We start from the raw sequence: 15,867 nt of genomic DNA, 5'->3' as shown, positions 1-15,867 counted from the left end.
AATAGTGTGAATTCCAGTAGAGAAAGATTGGACATTTTAAATGCATCTTCTAAAAGCAAATTTTGTCCATGTTTCTAGAACTACACTAGAATACAGAATTCCTCAAAGATAATTACTAGAAAAAGACTAAAAGCAACAAAACTTGGCTTTCATGGGGTCTGAAGTAAAGTTAAACCCATGTTATAAACACATCCGCTGATCTGTGTGAGATGGCAACGCTTACCTTCGAGGTGGGGATGGGTCATAAAATTTATATTGATCCATAATCTTCTCCTCAAGTTTCTCTTTCTGTCTCCTCAGCTCATTGAGTTTATCACTGTGTGTGTGTGTGTGTGTGTGAGAGAGAGAGAGAGAGAGAGAGAGAGAGAGACACAGTAGCATCAGACTATCTGCACACAGGAGCTGAGGTCAACTACAGGGTAATAGTTTTAGAGCATAAACAAGAATGAAAGTGTGAATATAAGTGTGTATAAATACATGTATTGTCTCTGCTCGACGTGGAACAGGTCTTTGCTCTCCATGGTCTGCTCCAGCAGGGTCCGGTTCTGCAGCATCAGGGTCTGGATCTGATCCAGTAAATGCCGGTTCTCCTCCTCTAGATTCCCCTTCAACTGGCTTAACAGCTGCAGGACACATTTCACACAAACATGGTTACCCTCCACATGTCTTTGTTTGAAATCAACGTTTTAGTTCACAGAGTTGTACCTCGCCATGTTCTTAGAGAACTTCAAATGTTGACCTGAGCATGGGCAGCATAGAGCCATTCACAACAGACAATAAGACAAATAACGAGCAAAAACGTGAAGTAGAAGACGAACCAGCAAGATATATGCAGTAAAGCACGTCTAATTTCTTCTATGTGAATGGTTCAGCACTTCCGGGTCTAGTGTGAACATGTGAAGTTCTCACAAAGTTACATCCTTCTGAGGTAAATCCATGAATAGATGAAGTCTGATCAGATTATTAAAAATCATTTGGCTGAAGTTTAATTCCCTGCAGACATTATCAGTGTCCACTACAGCTCATGAAGTGTGTACCTCGCACTGGTTGGTGAGTTTGGTAGAGGTTATTAAGTGTGTACCTCGCACTGGTTGGTGAGTTTGGCAGAGGTTATTAAGTGTGTACCTCGCACTGGTTGGTGAGTTTGGCAGAGGTTATTAAGTGTGTACCTCGCACTGGTTGGTGAGTTTGGCAGAGGTTATTAAGTGTGTACCTCGCACTGGTTGGTGAGTTTGGCAGAGGTTATTAAGTGTGTACCTCGCACTGGTTGGTGAGTTTGGTAGAGGTTATTAAGTGTGTACCTCGCACTGGTTGGTGAGTTTGGCAGAGGTTATTAAGTGTGTACCTCGCACTGGTTGGTGAGTTTGGCAGAGGTTATTAAGTGTGTACCTCGCACTGGTTGGTGAGTTTGGCAGAGGTTATTAAGTGTGTACCTCGCACTGGTTGGTGAGTTTGGTAGAGGTTATTAAGTGTGTACCTCGCACTGGTTGGTGAGTTTGGTAGAGGTTATTAAGTGTGTACCTCGCACTGGTTGGTGAGTTTGGCAGAGGTTATTAAGTGTGTACCTCGCACTGGTTGGTGAGTTTGGTAGAGGTTATTAAGTGTGTACCTCACACTGGTTGGTGAGTTTGGTAGAGGTTATTAAGTGTGTACCTCGCACTGGTTGGTGAGTTTGGTAGAGGTTATTAAGTGTGTACCTCGCACTGGTTGGTGAGTTTGGTAGAGGTTATTAAGTGTGTACCTCGCACTGGTTGGTGAGTTTGGCAGAGGTTATTAAGTGTGTACCTCGCACTGGTTGGTGAGTTTGGTAGAGGTTATTAAGTGTGTACCTCGCACTGGTTGGTGAGTTTGGCAGAGGTTATTAAGTGTGTACCTCGCACTGGTTGGTGAGTTTGGTAGAGGTTATTAAGTGTGTACCTCGCACTGGTTGGTGAGTTTGGCAGAGGTTATTGAGTGTGTACCTCGCACTGGTTGGTGAGTTTGGTAGAGGTTATTAAGTGTGTACCTCGCACTGGTTGGTGAGTTTGGTAGAGGTTATTAAGTGTGTACCTCGCACTGGTTGGTGAGTTTGGCAGAGGTTATTGAGTGTGTACCTCGCACTGGTTGGTGAGTTTGGTAGAGGTTATTAAGTGTGTACCTCGCACTGGTTGGTGAGTTTGGTAGAGGTTATTGAGTGTGTACCTCGCACTGGTTGGTGAGTTTGGTAGAGGTTATTAAGTGTGTACCTCGCACTGGTTGGTGAGTTTGGTAGAGGTTATTAAGTGTGTACCTCGCACTGGTTGGTGAGTTTGGTAGAGGTTATTAAGTGTGTACCTCGCACTGGTTGGTGAGTTTGGCAGAGGTTGAGTGTGTACCTCGCACTGGTTGGTGAGTTTGGTAGAGGTTATTAAGTGTGTACCTCGCACTGGTTGGTGAGTTTGGTAGAGGTTATTAAGTGTGTACCTCGCACTGGTTGGTGAGTTTGGTAGAGGTTATTAAGTGTGTACCTCGCACTGGTTGGTGAGTTTGGTAGAGGTTATGTCCAGCTGCTGGTACTGCTCCTTGAGTTTGGAGAACTCTGCCTCCAGACGGGTCTGCTCCAGACGGGCCGTGTTCAGCTGAGTCTTCAGACTCTTATGATCCGCCTGCAGGAGCTCACTGTCCTTTAGGAGCTGTTGGTGTGTAGAGTTCAGCCTGCACACAGGACACACGCTCATGAGCATCACCTGAGAGAGAGAGAGAGAGAGAGAGAGAGAGAGAGAGGTTCCCTCATCATGACACTCACATCTGGTGCTCCGCGCTGAGTCTGTGGAACTGTGCAACTGTGTCCTGATGGCTCTTGTTGTCGGAGATCATCTTCTCTCTGTCTGCTTTGAGTTCCTTCTCCAGCTGCTCCAGCTCAGTCTTCTGCTTCAACAGCTGATTGTACCTGCACACACACACACACACACAGACAGTGTAACGCACATGCCGCTTCCTAACGCTTCACACAGTAGCACGATCATCTACATGGCAAACTAATCACAGTGTCTGATTGTCTGATTGCCTTGAGACTTCCCTTTAGCCCTGTACAGATAAAACGTTATCAAAATTGGCGATGTCAGTTTGTAAAGAAAGACTAAGCGCCTGTGCACATATATATTTAAACGTGCATACCTATAGATTAAACACGTAATACGCATGTGCACGCCTCTGAATGGAGGCGGAGCAGCAGCTCATTTGCATTTAAAGGGACACACACAAAAACCAAAACGCGTTCACAGACACATTCTGGGGACACCATAGATTTATATTACATCTTGTGAAAAGGGGCATAATTTGTCACCTTTAAAGTGACTGCTCAGTTGTGAGGTGATGTTTGTACCTGTTCTCCAGGCCTCGGTGCTGCCCCTCCAGACTCTTATGGACACTCTTCAGCTCTCCGTGTCTGCCAATCAGATCCTCGTACTCGGACGCCTGTCTCTCGTGCAGGGCAGACAGCTTTTCGTGGTCGTGTAGCAGGAGATCGTACACTGAGCGCAGGTCTTCTTTCTCTCGTATGGCCACATCTCTCTCGCTCTCTGTGCTGGACTGCTGCGTCTGCAGCTGGGCATTCTGGGACATGAGAGCAGCGCTCTGAGAGTTGAGTGTTGAGTTCTCCACCTGTGAACACATCACTTTCTTTCACTTCAACTCATGCCAAAAGTCGTTTAGCCTGAGCACACGACAGACGTCAGCAGGGTTCCTGAAGACTAACATCAGTAGTCACGATCTCATTACAGATTTGCGCAAAGCTTTTGCGATATTTTCTAAATGTTGATAAAAGCTATTGCGTAATGACGGCGTTTCTATTAACCGATGTTATGCGACTAAAACGTCCTTTTTTCCTCTCAAAAGTCATTCCAAAAATCATGGCGACGGATGTTGGCAGGTTTGCGTATATCTCAGCCTCCGCACTAGCCATTAGGGGTGTGCGATATGACGATTTTTGATCGTGGATGATTAAAATGTCTCCACGATCTGCTTTTGAATAAATATCGTAGTATCGCGCATTCTCAGTTGCTGTTCTGGCGCCTCTGTCCCAACATACTGAACAACGCAACGTATATTCAGATCAAATGTTAACGCAGCGGAACGGGACACTACAGTTCACAAAAGTTCATAATTTGCATGTGATTTAATGCCTTGTCGGTTAAACATTTAATTCGCGTGCTGATGCGCTGTTCTAACATGTGCGTTTCTCAGCGCGTACACGTGAAGCTCACATGCACTAAAAGCCAGTCTACCAGCGCCTGGATACTGGTCTAAGTTATCTTTCGAGTCTTATTGTGCTAATACTGTCAAATACACACAAGGTTTACATAAACAAAGTCGGTGATGTCTAAAGTGAAAGCAAACTTGAGAAAATTGAGAGAAAATCTGCTTGTCAAATGCGTGTATAAAAGACGCGTCGAGTGCAGCTCTTAAAGAGACAGTAGTAATAGTAAACAAGCTGCCGTTTGTCCTTAAAGGGATAGTTCACCCAAAAATAAAAATGATCTCATTATTTACGCACTATAATGTTGTTCCAAGCTTGTATTAATTTCCTTCTAATATTTTCTAATATTAATATTTTGAACAATGTGGCTATACAAACAGTAGCTGGTCCCCATTGACTTCCATAGGAGAAAAATATACTATGGAAGTCACATTCTTCCAAATAACTTTTATTTTCAACAGAAGAAAAACTTATTCAAGTTTAAAACAACTTGAGAGAGTAAATTATGACAATTTGAATTTTTAGGAGAACTATCCCTTTATTGTTAATAAAACAACAAAATGCAAAAAGAAAATCACTCACTGCTCTTGACTTTAATAGTAGCTTTAATAAGTATCAATTTATAATTTATACAGTGAAGTCTATGTTTTGTTTTATTTTCATATTTGTTCATTTAATTACTTTCTTAAATGCTACTGTTAAATACACCTACTGTAGCTGAAAACAAAGCACTGTTTATTTAATTTGTATATTAAGTTGTGTGTGTATTGTAATGTGTATCTTTGATCTTAATATTTAATAACAAAGAAAATAATGACAAATATTTTTTATTTTCGCCCCGTCTGCCATTCTTTTTTATTTTATATTTTGTTACCTAAGGCTTTGTTTTTAAAATATGGACATTAGTTTGGCTGTAATGCTCAGTCACAAAATAGTAAAACCAACATAAAAAAGAATCGTGATAAAATCGTTAATCGTGATTTTCCTGAAAAAAATCGTGATATGATATGTTTACCATATCGCCCACCCCTACTAGCCATTATTAATAATGGAAGGAGACGTAGGCTTGTTATCAAGCATTAATGTCAAGAAAAGCGCCTTAAACTGGGAGCGGCATGTATGGGGTGTTTCTGGGTGTTTCTCACTCATATCTGCTTCAAGCTCTTGATAAATTGAGGCATTTCTGTTTCCATTGCAGTTTTGCAAAACATTCCTTTTTCGAACTGCCTGACAAACCACCTCATGCGAGCGTAAAAACTTTTTTGAGATATATAGGAGTTTTTGCGAAATTTACGTGTTCCCATTGGGTGTATTTTCAATTCGCAATTTAAATTTGCGCAATTTAAGGGGTAATGGAAACGCGGCTAGTGTAAGATCGTTGTGTGCAACTCTCCTGAAAAGCTAATTACAACCAAACTCCTGTAATATTCATGAGGAGAAACGTCTATCACACACTGATGCTCAATCGCTCAGAAACACACAGTTTGGTGGATGATGTCTCTGACCTGTAGTTTGGCGTTCTGCGTTTGCAGCGTGGTGTTGTTCTCCTGTAGAGACGCGGTCTGCCTCTGTAGTGCTAATATCTGAGCCTGCAGATTAGTGCTCTGAGACTCTAGCTGCTTTAACTGCGTCCGCAGAGCCTGCTTCTCTGCTTGAAGAGTGGCGTTCTGCACAAACAACAACATCAGCAACTGGTTTGGTAACGTAAAGGCATTCTGACTAGGGCTGGGACAATAAATCGATGCATTGTGAATCGAGAAATTATTTCATCACGATTCTCTCTCGAATCGATTCTGAGTTTAGTTTTTAACAGCAGATTAATTGAGCAGAATTGTGTGCTTTAGAAACATCTGTTATCTGCTGGCTTCCAATGCCTTACACACACCACTTAAACCTTCTATAAAATAATCATTCAGAAAGTTTGAAAGGTTGAAGCGAATAACAAGGGTGTTTGCAGTGGGCTGTTTACATTAATCTCGCGTCACCGAAGCATCCTGAGGTGCGAGCACATATTCAGACTCAGCCGAACGCACGAGCGCTTCTCTTCGTGAGCATTTGAGCGTGTGGTTGAAAACTAGCCTAGAGCACCATCTGCTGTTAAACACTAAGCTCAGAATCGATTTGCGATGCATCGATATATTGTCCCAGCCCTACTTTCTGAGCGTGCTGAGCTGCTGGTACATACGTTTCTCTCGACCTCGATGAGCCGGTCCTTGAGCTTCAGAAGCTCTCGCGTGGCCTCCTGACTCTCCTTCTCCCACTTACTGACGCTGTGCTCCTCTCGTCCTCGAGCCGGCGAGCTCTGGGCCGCACACTCCTCCTCCTGACGCTGGCGCAGCGCCTCGTAGTTCTTCTTCACCTGAATACACACAATCTACAGTCATGGTCTACTGCAGACACCCACACAAACCCCTAGCGTATGTGTTAGACGCTGCGAACCGTTCTGAGCTCCTGGCGCAGCTGCTGGTTGAGGTTGGAGGACTCCTGCAGTCGGGCCTCGAGAGCCGAGATCTTCTCCACTTTAATCTCCAGGGACGATCTCAGAGTGGACTCCAGTTTACACTCCAGAAGCCTAAACCTGACAAACATGAAATGAGATAGACAATCATGACTCCAGCATTCATGTAAACACATGTTACAAGCTATTTTCTTTGCTGTTATTTCTAGCCCTTCTCAATCAATCAATCAATCAACTTTTATTTATATAGCACAATAAAAGCAACAGAAGTTGGCCATTGTGCTGTACAACAGGATAACTATCTAAAAAACAAGACAGACAGCAAAACAAATGACAAAGGGAGTTTACATCAAAATCAGAAAATTCAACATTAAAATCAAGGACAGTTGTAAGCCTGTGAAAAGAGGTTTTTACGCAGTGCTCGTGTCTCAAAAAAGTGCTGTGCCACATGAACCATGGTACAGTGATGGTCTCAGATGGAAATACCATGGTACTGAATGATTAGGTTTTCTGCAGATGAATCCACACTGTTTTGAACTGTTTCATTATAGATTCTCATCAACTATATTGATTAGTTGTTGCAGCCCTATTAAGTACAGCAGGGGTTCAGAGATCAGTTTAGCTCCAACCCAGAGGTTGCGTTAACCGAACATTTTGCATCATTGAAGTGACGGAAAAACCTAAAATCGGTCCGTCATTTTGACAGATTACAGACAGTGATGTATTGTAACTTGTAAGTGTAATTCTAACCCCTGTCCACTTGGTGGCGAGTGGCTCTTGTGGACTGTAAGGTTAATGTTAAACTAATGGCTTTTCTGAGTTACATGACACTGTTTACAAGCTGTTTTATTGACGTCTTTCTGCGGTCGAAACACGGATTGAGCGATTACATGAGAGACATGATCCGGATTTTGGTAAGTTGGACTGTATCTTTCAACATATTTTTATGATGTTCATTCATGTTTATTTCGTCCTGTAACGTAGTAAAGAGGAAGGAATTGATTGCATTGATTCACTCGTGCTCTGCTTCACTTGAACTCAGGCGCAGTCTCTCGCGCCACATTAAAGAGCGACAAAACAGTATTTATTGATATGGAATTGGAATTAAATGGACAGAATTTGAAAGCTGAGACTTTGTTTCATATCAAAAGTAACAAAAGCACAAAGCTTATTGCAATTTATTGGACAAACATTCATGATGAAACCTGAAAAGTGACACACAGTCTCTGTTCAACTTTCTCTTCATAAAAAAATAAATGCATAATCTTGCCTATATGTTTGTCTTGTAAATTCGTGGATAAAAATGAAAATTTGAACAAAACCAGAGCCTATTAAATGGCTTATTATCATTCAAATATGAAAGATAAAATGACGGGTAATAATAGATTATGATGGAATTTACGACCCTGTCTGGCAAAATGACAGACAATGCGGAAGTCTAACACGACTTCTGCTCCAACCCTATTCATACACACTCAAACCAGCTAATCAAGGTCTTCAGGATTACTAGTAAGTTATAGGCAGGCGAGTTTGATCAGGGCTGGAGCTGAACACTGCAGGAAAGTTGAGAATCCCTGAACTACAGTGCAAAATGAAGTGTGTGAATTACCTGTCATCTGAGCTCTCTTCATCACCCAGAAGACCCTCTTTATCGAGACCAATCTTCTCCAGCTCATGGGTCAGTTTCTCCAGGTCATTGTTAATCTGCTGAGTCTTTAATTTTTCATTGACTAGGTCCTACATCAGGAAACATCACAACAAGGGTCATGCAAGGAATCCACAATCAAGCATGCACCATCTCTAAAACTGTTGCCTTGTCCAAATACACACACTTGCGGTCTTGGCCACTTGAGAGTGTGTGCGACAGTAAGTAAGTGCACAAGACTGTCCCATGTCTTAAAAATGCCAAAGTGCAGTGCCCTCAATGCACACTAAACCCACACTATCTGAGAGTATTCCATCATGCATTATGTTCGGGAACTCATGTGCCCCAAAATCGCGAGATGTTGAGGAAAACCTTTTACTGTAATTTAAATGAATTAGATAAATATAATTTGGTGTTGCACATTTTATTGGTGCAAGTATGAGTATGGTGTGTGTAGGCCTATTTTGTACATCTACAACTGTTTTATGCCTACTTGAACACTTGGGCCAAATAGAGGAAATACGTCATGCAATGGTCAAATGCAAAGACCACAAGTGTGGGTATTTGGGCAAGGCATGTGTGTTTGTTCCTCCTGGGGTGAGATGCTCACCTCTCTCAGAGTGACCAGAGTCTTCTTATCAATTGTTGCTTGCTTGACCAGTTCCTTGTTGTCATTCTCCAGGTCTTTGGTGCGACTACACGTGTCTTTGAGAGTGTGGACCTCCTTGCCGAGCGCACGGTTTTCCTTCTCCAGATGAGAGATGCGCAGGTTGTCCTCGTCCAGTTTGGAGTCCTTGATCTCAGCCTGTTGTCTGAGCCGCTTGTTCTCCTTCTCCAGCTGCTTCTTGTCCTTCTCCAGCTGTGTGTTCTCGGCCTCCAGAGAGGCGTTCTCCTGCGCCAGCTGCTCCAGGCTCTTGCTGGAGATCTTCATCTGCTCCAGGCTCTTCTGCAGACTGTGGTTCTCCAGCTCCAGCTCCTGCAGTTCTCCCTCGAGCTGCTGGATCTTACGGCTGCCGCTCTCCAGGCCCTTCTGGAGACGCTGGTTCTCTGTGTCCAGGCTCTGGTTACTCGCCTCCAGACGCTCGTTCTTCTTGGACGACGCCTTCATCAGCTCGAGGCTCTTCCTGAGGTGCGTTCTCTCGTTCTCCAGCTCTCGGTTCTCCAGCTCCAGCTGTGTGGCTTTAGCTCCGCTGGACCGCAGAGACTCCACCATGCGCCTGAGCTCCAGGTTCTCCTGGTCCAGCTCTCGGTTCTCCTTCTCCAGCACCTCCAGCTGATAGGACAGGTTCCTCAGAGAATCGGCTGCTTTCTTCAGTCTCCGGCTCTCGGCCTCCAGCTCTGCGTTCTCCTTCTCCAACACCTCCACCTTCTCACAGGTGATGGCCTGAGCCGCGAGACGCTTCTGCAGACTCTCCTTCTCTCGCTCCAGGCGACGCACCTCCATCTCCAGCTCTTCGGCTCGCTCTCCTGTATCTTTGAGGTGCTCCAGCTCTTTGCGGAGTTGCTTGCGTTCGAACTCCATCTTGTTGAGTTTGCTGCTGGTCTCTTTGATGGACTCGTGCAGCACACGGTTCTCCTTCTCGATGTCTTTGACACGGGCTTCGGCACTGACCTGAGAGCGCTGCCTGAGAGAGGAGATGGTCTGGTTCAGGTGTTCGTTCTCCTGCTCCAGACCCTTGACCTGCGTCACCACCACACAGAGAGTCAGGGAAGAGATCGTTCAGCAACAAACACAGGACAGTTGAAGAACATCTATGACATGTTCAGGAAAATCGAATCATATCATCTTTTAGTTATTCAAGTTGATTAGTCAAAATGTATTCGAATAACGGTAACACTTTACAACAAGGTTCATTAGTAAACATTAGTTAATGTATTAACTAACATGAACTAACAATGAACAAAACATTTGTTACAGCATTTATTAATCTTTGTTAATGTGTTCATAAAAATACAGCTGTTCATTGTATGTTCATAGTGCATTAACTAATGTTAACAAATACAACCTTTGATTTTAATAATGTATTAGTAAATGTTGAAATTAATATTAACTAAGATTAATGAATGCTGAAGAAGTATTGTTCATTCTTAGTTCATGTTAACTAGTGAACCTTATTGTAAAGTGTTACCCGACTAACTTTCGAATGAATTTGATGAAGAGCTTGTCGAAAGTGTGTTAAGACAACCATGACCTAAGGGTACCAGACCAGTTTCTGCACAGCGCCACCAACTGGTCATGAGATAAAAAAAAATAAAAAATAAAATATTTTTTGCTCATCTTCTAAATCTTTGATCACAAGCCCTGTTGGATTCAGTTAAGGCATGCTAAGTTGATCATTACCTAATCACATAAACATATCTTTAAGAAACATGGTATATTTCACTGGCTTCATGCCCTGAAGGTACTGAATTTTTTTTTCTGTAGAAAAATGTCATGAGAAAAGTTTTAAAGTGTGTTAAAAGGCTGCGGATTACTAAGGATTGTCCTATTGGCCCGGTTGGGCTAGCGGATGAAATTTTAACTTGCCCTGACAACATTTTTACAGGCTCCACCACAAAAATAAAATAAATAAATAAAAGTTAAGTGTGAGCAATGAATTAAGTTATCTTTCACCACTTCTTGCGCTTGAATAGTTTAAAATAGCTTTAATGTTTGAACTGGCAAGACGTGTAAATGATAAGCTTGAGTGAGGATTAAGCACTGGCTCTGGGCCATCCTTATCATCCAGCCCGGAGATGTGTGTTATCTAGTAGACTATTCTTATTATTCTGCATGCTCACAGCCAGAGACTAACGTTGAGAATGAGCTGTAACAGCTAAACAGGCACAATTAGAGAAATGTTTATTAATGTGCATTGTCCCTGTAAATATGAAAAAACATTAATCAAATTAGGTAAAAGTAAAGTAGCATGACATTTTTTTATTTTATTATAATAATTACATATACTGCGTTAGACCAAAATGGGAAGGGTCACAGCACTTTCATATTGTTGTCCTCTTGTTGGTTTAACTGCTTCTATTGCTCTCCTCATTTGTAAGTTGCTTTGGATAAAGGGATCTGCTAAATAATTAAATGTAAATGCATGGCTTAATGTACCAATTACAGTAATTCCATATGTAAAATTCTTATGTAAAGTTTCTGATGTGTAATCTGCCAGCATGAACCAATAGGTCCTCTACTGGTAATCTCTCAGCCAATGAGCTTCAAGCTCCCTATTCCGCTAACATTTAAATAGTCTGGCTTCAGTGTTGCTGTAAGCAGTTCACTAATCTCTCCCAGATTACTATGTGGCATCAGGTCTGCTTACTGGCAGACGTTTCTAAACGGGTAAGCTTTAGACAAACGGCTCAGGCACACATGGGTCAAACCAGCACAGATACACACAGATAAACTCAGTGACCAGTTAAATAAGACCCAGCTCTCCTGGAGCTACACCGCCAGGTACACAGGAGTTCAGTCACTGCTGTTACACCTAACCTGCGGTTCAGAGCAGCAGAACACAAGTTCTGTGGTGGATTTACTGCAGTGCTGTGTGTTTGTGCAGGGGTTCATGTGTGTTTCACACATCTGTGTGTGTCTCAGCAGCAGCAAGACCAAATACATTAACTTATCATGACCATTACCATGCTAAACGTTTATTCTGTCATGACTGAGCTATAATTACAGCTAGTGAAATCTGACATGTCAAACTCATATGATTATAAGTTTTATAAAAGCTCTCCCACTTGATAGTTGTGACATCAGACACATATGTGACCCTGGACCACAAAACCAGTAACAAGGGTCAATTGTGAAAATCATCTGAAAGCTGAATAAAAAGCTTTCTATTGATGTTATCTTATATATCTATATATTATGACATACTTATCGGCAGGGGCGGACTTTACCATTAGGCAAAGGTCGGCAATTGCCTTGGGCCCCGAGCTACCTAGGGGCCCCCAAAATGCCCTATTAACTTATGCTTAATTATTATTTTTTTCTATTATTTTTTTTATTATATATTTCTAAAACTCCGTTAGCGAAAAATGGCATCAAATCATTATTGTCGTGTCGCAGACAGGAGGGGGCCCCCCACCTCACTACATTGGACTATTCCATTATCTCACTTACTGCGCATCTGCGAAAGTGACAAGGCTGTGCCAAAAAACTGATGGAGAAAAATAAGTGATTGACAGACAGAGTGTACAGAGTGACAGACAGAGTGTAGAGTAGTAGACAGAGTAAAAATGAAGCGAAGCTAGCTACCCAAGCGGTGCCGAAAAAAGGAGGAAGCGGGAGGAAAGCAAAAAGTCTGTAAAGGTGCGCGGCGCGAAAGTTAAACAATATACGCAGTAACAGGAGGACTGGGAAATACACAAACAGAGCAAGACGAGTCTAAACGCGAAAATTTTAAGTTTCGAAGTTACCCAAGCGGCTAAAATAAAAGAAAAAAGTGAAAAGACGCTGATAAGTATTTGGGAACGCTGCCAAAGATGACAAACTTTTTTACGGCTACTGTTGGGGATACAGATCAGGAACAACAACGTCCAACGCACAGAAAAATCGTGAAGCAAAGAGGACACGCAGATCGACATACAAAACTGAGCAGTTTACTTATGAATCATGATATTTAAAAAAAATATCAGCTCTCAGATTCTGTCAATTCTATTACGAAATTCAAACAATAAATACCGTTTTGCCATTTTAATGTGACGTGACAGATTCCTATAGCGGCACGTGAACTGATCATCTCTAGCTAATAGTAAATAAACACGAATTAACAATGTTGAAAGATACAGTATAACTTACCGAAATGTATATTTCTCATTCATAATATCAATCGTGTTTTTCAACCGCGGAAAGAGGTAAAACAGCTGGAGAACAATCGTCACATAACATTTACCTCAGGAAAGCCATTTAATTGGCTAGAAAAAAAAAAGCTATAGAGAGTATTTGGCTAAATATGTGTACTATATTACTTATTTTAATCTTAAATTATACCAGCTGATAGGGCTTTTTTTTTTTCTTGAGAAAAAGTAACGCCTATCTTGTGAAACGTACCTAATATTTTTCCAAATGAGTCAATATTGAATCAAATCACAAGAATTGAATCGAAATGGTGAAATTTGTCAAGCAAAAAAAACCAAAAACAAAAAAAAACCATAGCTTACCAGATATTGTACCATGTAAACATTGTAACATGTTTCTGTTTAGGAGTAAAGAAGTGTATGCAGGGTTAAAGGGGACGTTTTTTTCTCCTCTCTAACCTTTACTTCCCCGTAGATTAGCTTTACCTGCCTATCCACCATTCAGTCGGTACATATTTTTTCGTCTCTTTTAAAGATTGGATGGGGAGGGGCCCATAGCCTACCTACCTTCGCCTTGGGCCCCCGATTTGCTAAATCCGCCACTGCTTATCGGTTCAAAAAACCGCCCACAAAACCTCGCACAATACAACTTTAACATCATAGGATGTCCTGTTACTTTATCCTCTACAGTAAAAGACCTGGGTGTTATACTCGATTGCAACCTGTCTTTTGAAAATCATATTTCATATGTTACAAAAACAGCCTTTTTCCACCTTAGAAACATTGCTAAGCTACGTAATATGCTATCAGTTTCTGATGCAGAAAAGTTAGTTCATGCATTCATGACCTCGAGACTGGATTACTGTAATGCTTTACTAGCTGGTTGTCCTGCATCCTCAATAAACAAGCTACAGTTAGTCCAAAATGCCGCCGCTAGAGTTCTTACGAGATCAAGAAAATATGATCATATAACACCGATTTTATCATCACTGCATTGGTTACCTATAAAGTTCTGTATTAATTACAAGGTATTGCTACTGACTTATAAAGCCCTAAACGGCTTAGCTCCAGTCTATTTAACGGATCTTCTATCGCCCTATAATCCATCGCGCTCTTTAAGATCACTAAATTCAAGGCTTTTGGTCATACCTAGGATATCCAGAACCACCAAAGGAGGGAGAGCATTTTCACATTTGGCTCCAAAACTCTGGAATAGTCTTCCTGATACTGTTCGTTGCTCAGACTCGCTCTCCCAGTTTAAAACTAGATTAAAGTCGCATCTCTTCAGCCAGGCATTCATATAATCCTACAGTTCAAACTACAATCCGGCCTCTAGCTCATAAATGCCAGAGGAGAACTGGCCCCCGACTGAGCCTGGGTTCTCCCAAGGTTTTTTTTCTCCATTAGGTCACCTGATGGAGTTTTAGGACACCATTAGGTCACTTGATGGAGTTTTTCGGTTCCTTGCCACTGTTGCCTTTGGCTTGCTCAGTTGGGGATATTTTGGGGATATTTAATTTAATTTTATCAATCAATAAATTCCTCTTGAAAAAACTTTGTTGTATTATTTTAATTTAATACTGTGAAGCTGCTTTGATACAATCTGTATTGTGAAAAGCGCTATACAAATAAACTTGACTTGACTTGACGTATGGTTTGTTAGGATAGGGCAATATTTGGCCGAGATACAACTATTAGAAAATCTTCATTTTTGTCCATTAATGTTTGCGATTTTGCTGCATCCACTCACAAAAATAAATATTTTATATATTTATGGTAGGAATTTACAAAATATCTTCATTGGAACATTGATCTTTACTTAATATTCTTATGATTTTTGGCATGAAAGAAAAATCAATCATTTTGACCCATACAATGTATTGTTGGCTATTGCCACAGACATACCCGTGCGACTCGTGACTGGTTTTGTGGTCCAGGGTCACATTTGGTTTTTACTGTATAAAAATTAATGATTTTGTCTGGAAGACAAGAAAAGCTCAGAATAAAATGAATTGCGTTGTCAATCCGGCATGACACGGCAGTATAACATGTGCTGGGATCGGTGTGAGTGAAGTTTACCTGTCTGTCGGAGTTCTCCTGGAGTGTTTCCAGTGTTTTCTCCAGCTGAGCTTTCTCTTTCAGCAGATCTGAGCTCAGACTCTCAGCACTGCGCAAACTCTCTCTGTCTGCGGTCAGCTCCGTCTGCAGCTGCTCCAGCTGTGCACACACACACACACACACACACACACACACACTTCATCACACTGAGCACGAGCACTCTCTCACATATGGACACACACTCGCTCATAATGAGCAATCAAACTCATATGAGCGGTTAATCCTCTGAAAGCAGCTTAACTAAACCCAAATCAGATTTAAACTGGGATTACTCACTGATGAATATGATCCTGCTCTGGGTTCTTGCTGTCCGTTAACATTTTAACCCATTCTGTACAAACTTTGCTCCTTTCTTTGTGTAACAAAATCTACTAAGGACGATAACGATTAAAGCTTAGTTTTAAAAATCTTTCTAAACGTAAGTCCACAGCACGACACCACAGGGGAACAATATCACTGCAATCACTTTTTGCCAGCTGATGAATGATAAAAACATTGACAGCCAATCAGAATCCATCCTGCTTTAAAGAGCTCGAGCATTTAAAGCGGCAGACGACAAAACTGCAGCGCTTATAATAAACAGAATGATATTGTCTGCTGTTGTGGACGCTAATATAGTTATCGTTATTATCATTTATGGTG

The 15,867-nt window shown here is 41.7% G+C and overlaps 1 protein-coding gene across 7 annotated transcripts in view; it reads right to left on the bottom strand.

Moving 5' to 3' along the window:
- Positions 1–15,867, bottom strand: part of ccdc88ab (coiled-coil domain containing 88Ab) — a 100,984-nt gene that overhangs the window by 28,095 nt on the left and 57,022 nt on the right. For all 7 annotated transcript variants that reach the window (XR_014201393.1, XR_014201394.1, XM_082153225.1 and 4 more), the window contains exons 14-24: positions 15,187–15,324; positions 8,930–10,000; positions 8,284–8,411; positions 6,656–6,794; positions 6,402–6,575; positions 5,722–5,883; positions 3,344–3,621; positions 2,765–2,908; positions 2,487–2,673; positions 478–623; positions 224–316 (exon numbers count right to left, since the gene is read on the bottom strand). Coding sequence is in view for 5 of the 7 variants with exons in the window: in XM_082153225.1 (XP_082009351.1) it covers positions 224–316; positions 478–623; positions 2,487–2,673; positions 2,765–2,908; positions 3,344–3,621; positions 5,722–5,883; positions 6,402–6,575; positions 6,656–6,794; positions 8,284–8,411; positions 8,930–10,000; positions 15,187–15,324 (2,660 nt within the window). In the remaining 2 variants the exon portion in view is untranslated. The remainder of the gene's footprint in view (positions 1–223; positions 317–477; positions 624–2,486; positions 2,674–2,764; positions 2,909–3,343; positions 3,622–5,721; positions 5,884–6,401; positions 6,576–6,655; positions 6,795–8,283; positions 8,412–8,929; positions 10,001–15,186; positions 15,325–15,867) is intronic.

The sequence above is a fragment of the Leuciscus leuciscus genome (assembly GCF_965113295.1).
Source record: "Leuciscus leuciscus genome assembly, chromosome: 22".
NCBI lineage: Eukaryota > Metazoa > Chordata > Actinopteri > Cypriniformes > Leuciscidae > Leuciscus > Leuciscus leuciscus.
The sequence above is the reverse complement of the archived record's forward strand: the minus strand, read 5'-3'. Positions and strand labels throughout refer to the sequence as shown.